The 5,461-nt window shown below is 46.2% G+C and overlaps 1 protein-coding gene across 1 annotated transcript; it reads left to right on the top strand.

The window, feature by feature from the left end:
• Window positions 1-2,251: 2,251 nt before the first annotated feature.
• LOC123143503 (eukaryotic translation initiation factor 3 subunit F) lies at window positions 2,252-5,167 on the top strand. The gene is made up of 6 exons (XM_044562443.1): window positions 2,252-2,625; window positions 2,787-2,866; window positions 3,550-3,779; window positions 4,355-4,476; window positions 4,565-4,678; window positions 4,763-5,167. Exons 1-6 carry the CDS (start codon window positions 2,383-2,385, stop codon window positions 4,850-4,852), a joined length of 879 nt encoding a protein of 292 aa, XP_044418378.1. The 5' UTR covers window positions 2,252-2,382; the 3' UTR covers window positions 4,853-5,167.
• The last annotated feature ends 294 nt before the right edge of the window (window positions 5,168-5,461 follow it).

Below are 5,461 nucleotides of genomic sequence, written 5' to 3'. Positions count from 1 at the left end.
GAACAAAATGGACAATCTCTTTCGAAGTATCAGGATTTCATATGGAAACTCGTCTGTTACAAAGGGATTTCATTTTTTTAAACTTATTTGAACTCCTGACTTTTTGTGTGTTCAAAATGCACCATTCAAAGCCACATCATCATTTTTCAATCCTCTCTGACTTTATTTGTTATTTTTCATGCATTTACTAATTATTTTGAGCTATAAGACCCTAAAATTGAAAAGCATTTCAAATGAACTCTGAAAAGGTTGAAAGTTGGCATGGTATCATCATTTCATCCACATAGCATGTGCAAGAAAGTAGAGAGGGTCCCGACAAAAGGTGGATGCACTTCGTGAACAAAATGGACAATCTCTTTCGAAGTATCAGGGTTTCGGACGAAAACTCATCTGTTACGAAGGGATTTCATTTTTTAAAACTTATTTGTACTCCTGACTTTTTGTGTGTTCAAAATGAACCATTCGAAGTAGAGACTTATTTTGAATGGTGCATATTCAACACACAAAAAGTCTGTAAAGATCGCCAACCCCAACATAAAAAAAATGAGCATAGATGCGCCTATAGAGAAAATTCAACCTAAATTCATAATAAATTTCTATGAATTTCAGAGAAACTCACTATGAATTTAGGTAAAATTCCCTGTATAAGGGCATCTATTTTCATTTTGAGAGGAGCTCAACAAGGCAGAGAGGGACGGGCTTATAAACCGGTGTGAGCGCCCTTCGGTTGGCGAGGTGGGACTAAACTGGACCAACCCTTTAGTCCCGGTTTGTGGCACAAACCGGGACTAATGGTCATGGGCCAGGGGCGAGGCGCATTGGTCTCGGTTCGTGCGTTGAACCGGGACCAAAAGGTCCAGACGAACCGGGACCAGTGCCCCACGTGGCCTGGCCGGCCCCCTGGGCTCACGAACCGGGACTAATGCACCCCATGGGTCCTGGTTCGTGTGGAACCGGGACTAATGGGCTGGCCAGGCCCGAACGAAAGCCCTGTTTTCTACTAGTGATAGGAACATGTATAAGTCATGAAGAAGCAATAGCAACATACTAAACGATCAAGTGCTAAGCTAACGGTATGGGTCAAGTCAATCACATCATTCTCCTAATGATGCGATCCCGTTAATCAAATGACAACTCATATCTATGGTTAGGAAACATAACCATCTTCGATTAACGAGCTAGTCAAGTAGAGGCATACTAGTGACACTCTGTTTGTCTATGTATTCACACATGTATTATGTTTTCGGTTAATACAATTCTAGCATGAATAATAAACATTTATCATGATATAAGGAAATAAATAATAACTTTATTATTGCCTCTAGGGCATATTTCCTTCACCTCATAGCTGTCGTGCACTTCTGGATTGAGGTGAATCCAAGTTTGCCGGTGCAATACTTCTTGCACTTGAAGTAGTTGTCGAACTCCCGGATGGAATTCATAATCCTGAGGAAAAGCTTTCGGCTCATCCGATAACGGCGCCGAAATACTTTGTCACCGTGCAGTGGAGCGTCGGCGAAGTAGTCGGAGTAGAGCATGCAGTTGCCTTTCAGACGATGCCGGTTCTTTGCTTTCAGCCGCCCCGACGCCGAGCCACGTCGCCGCGGCTTTTCATTGCTCGCGAGTAGGCCGGCGAGGGCAGCAAGGACCATGAGATGTTCCTCTTTCTGGACGTCGGCTTCCTCCTCCAGAAGCGCGGCGAGCGCCTCCTCGTCGTCCGAGTCCATCGCCGAGCAGACAAATCGCCGAACACCTGGTGGGCGTGGTGGGCGCACACCCGCCGGTATACCGCCCTGCGCGTCCGGAGCACCGGAAAACTCGCCCGGACGGTGGTGGAGAGGCTGCCGCGGCGAGACCTTCTCTCCTTTCCGGCGGGGAATGGCCTATCTAGCGGTGCAGGGCGGTGGGCGGCGCCGGGATCGGCAGGGTGGTGGCCGAGCGCGCTGGGGTGGAAGGCGAATCTGGACGATTGGCTTTTTCGCCTGACAATGTGGCTCAGGCGTGTTTCCCCTTGCGCCGGAGCCCTCGAGTGCCCCCCAGTGCGCTGGGTTCGGCCTGCGATCGGCGGGCCCAAATACGGGCCGAGCCGGCAAATTTCGGCGTCTTGAAGGCGCGAGTGGGGTTTTTTTTCAGCGCCGGCGCGTAAAAAGGCTCCTGGGTTGATGCTCTAAGCTCTCGAACAAGCAAGATCCTAAATAAAAAAGCTCTCCAACAAGCAAACCACCCCCCTCCATCTGAAATTCCGAATCTCAAAGACAAACAAAACCCTAGCTGACTAAACGAGTGCGAGCCTTTTCCCCCATCCTTCCTCCCTCGTCCTCCTCATCTACCGCCGCGCGCCGCCGCTCCTCCCCCCTCGCCTCGCTGCCCTCACCGAGCTCCATGGCGGCGCCGGAGACCTCCACCTGCGGCGCGGGCCCCGCGCTCCTCTTCCCGTCGTCCTCGTCCTCCTCGTCGTCCGCGCGGGTGGAGGCCGTCGTCGTATTCACCATCTGCGACAGCTTCGTGCGCCGGCCCGACCAGGCGGAGCGCGTCATCGGCACCCTCCTCGGCTCCGTCCTCCCCGACGGCACCGTCCACGTCCGCAACGCCTACGTCGTCCCCCACAGCGAGTCCGCCGACCAGGTACCTCCCCCTCCCCGTACCCCCAGCTCGAAGCTGGGCTAAAATCTCTCAGCGATGCGATTTTTACTGTAGCCTCTGCCGAACTCTAGCCAGAGATCTAGGGTTTGTTAGTTGGGCTTGCGGTTCTGACGTTTATTGGTGATGTGTGCGTGTGTGAACAGGTTGCTCTCGACATTGAGTACCACCACAACATGTACGCGTCGCACCAGAAGGTGAACCCCAAGGAAGTGCTTGTGGGATGGTATGTTTTTGTATTTCTTCATAATGTTCTTCTGTTGCCTTGAAATACCGTCTTATATGCTAGTGCAACATTATGATTGGTTGGTGCATGTTTTACACGGGCTGACATTGGTTCTGTGTCCATGTGCGCATAGACAGTTAGGTCTTGAGTAGATGGAGCTTGTGAGACATATCAAATGACAAAATTGTACAGCTATTCTTAACTTTATGAGTTTGTTTGATAGCACCTGTCACTGTAATTTTGACAACAATGGATGGAAGCGCCTAGTTCTTTTGTCCAATTGATATTGTTCTTGTTGACTTGAATGCCGATTCTATGTTATTGCAAATTTACGATTTTTACAGATTGACTTGAGTTTTTCTTTTGATAACACAAATTGACTTGAGCTTATACATATGATGGCCCATGTATTTGTGTTTGCATAGACACCCGGTTGGATATTTGTCCAGTCATATGAAATGTTATGTTTGGTGGTGTTGTCAATGAATCATGTTCTGTATAGTGCTGTAGGCAGAGTCACTTTAACCAACGATTAATGGTAGCAGCAAAAGCACATCTAGCGAGGTCACTAGGCTTTAATTTTGCAAGAGGAGAGGTTTATATTCATACAAAAGAAAGTAGCTATGGAATCAAACAAATGCTCCACCTTGCTCGCATGCTGATATCATATTATCTGCATGCAGGTTCTCCACTGGCTTTGGTGTTTCAGGGGGTAGTACGCTTATCCACGAATTTTATTCAAGAGAAGTACAGAGCCCTATTCATCTTACTGTTGACACTGGCTTCACCATGGGGGAGGCTTCCATCAAAGCCTATGTCTCATCCAACCTGTCTCTTGGAGATAGGCACCTTGCCGCACAATTTCAGGAAATTCCTCTGGACTTGAAGATGCTTGATGCAGAAAAAGTTGGATGTAAGTTTCATGTTTAGAATGGTTCCATTATGTACTACTCCCTCCGTTCCTAAATATAAGTCTTTGTAGAGATTCCACTATGGACCACATACGGATGTATATAGATGCATTTTAGAGTGTAGATTCACTCATTTTGCTCCGCATGTAGTCGGAGGGAGTATATGCAAATCGACTCTGTTGATCTGGTAGCTAACTTTTCAGAACCTTTTCTCTGTAGTAATAACATAGAATAAATTGTTTAGAATGATGAATAGATTGCATTGAAGTAAATGAGGTATTCTAAGCATCTATGAGCAACAAAGACCTGATGAGAAGTTCAATAACTTGTCTGCCAGTAAATTTGAAAATAGCTTCTGTTTTTGTGTAAAAATAGTGCAGACTGGCAATTTTAGTGGAAGGGTTCTTTGTTCTTGGAAGAATAATTCATTTTTTCATTTGCATTAGTTTGGTATGTTAGTATTTGGATGCTTATTGAAAGTGTTCTATAATTAATATTCTGGCATCTTCAGAAATAATATCTGTTGTACAAGGAAAACACTTTTTTTTACATGTTGTTGCTCTTGCTGTTGACACAGTTGAAATGCTGAAATCTACGATGGTGGAGAAGCTCCCCAACGATTTGGAAGGAATGGAGTCTTCAATGCAAAATCTATATGCTCTTATTGACGAGATCTACAAATATGTTGATGATGTTGTGGTAAGAAATTGTCCTTCCACTTGTCGTTCATGTACTTTGTATCTTGACCGTAGGTTCTTAAGAAAGTTTGTTGAATCATCATTCGTAGGAAGCTCGTGTGGCACCAGACAACAAGATAGGCAGGTTCATTGCTGACACCGTCTCCTCCATGCCAAAGCTGTCTCCAGCATCTTTTGACAGGCTCTTCAATGACAAGATTCAGGTAACTACTTGTTCCTGTGCTGATAAATGGCTATCTTGGTTTCTTCCACGGCTAACCATTGGCCATATTTCCTTACTGTTGCAGGACAATCTTGCGCTGGTATACCTGTCAAGCATCACACGGACTCAGATCGCGGTCGCCGAGAAGCTGAACACCGCCGCCCAAGTCCTGTGATTCATGTGTTGTTTGGGTAGCTGCCAACTCCATGCCGTGACAGCATCTGTGCTTGGTTTTCGTTTGCTTGAATGAGAGATCAGAATATGTTGTCAGAATATGCATTTTTGTACCTGTTATCCAAGTTCTAAAGAAATGAATTCTCCGCACTTGAGATCCTAATGTTTGCACTAATGTGGGCCCATACCTTTCCATTGGATTTAGTATAGTACTTTGTTTCTGGCTGAATATTTGTAATGCCTGATGATTGTCGGAGGAACAGTGAATGCTGGCTTTGTTTTTCTTCGCTCCCTTTTAGTCAGAGAACGTTTTCAACCACTGGCTGAAGCCAATGTTCATCTTTCAATTATTCTCATTCATTTTCCCCTTGAAACAAAAGCGTGTTGTACTGAAGAGTGTATGTCAAATGGCGGCAACGCATAGGCACTTCCTCTGGAAGCTATAGAGATCAAACCCTTGCGACAGAGCATGTTGTAGCTACTGTTGAAGTTTGCTGTGGCTGGCGTACATGAAGATGAGGTTGAAGCTCAGGGCGTCGGACAGGACCTTCAAGGAGAGGCTGAGGATGGCGAAGAAGATAGAGGATGATCCAGCGGTGGAGAGCAATTT

This window comes from Triticum aestivum, chromosome 6D (assembly GCF_018294505.1).
Source record: "Triticum aestivum cultivar Chinese Spring chromosome 6D, IWGSC CS RefSeq v2.1, whole genome shotgun sequence".
NCBI classification, from domain to species: domain Eukaryota; kingdom Viridiplantae; phylum Streptophyta; class Magnoliopsida; order Poales; family Poaceae; genus Triticum; species Triticum aestivum.
Note: the sequence above shows the minus strand (reverse complement) of the source record. Positions and strands in the feature narration are given on the sequence as shown.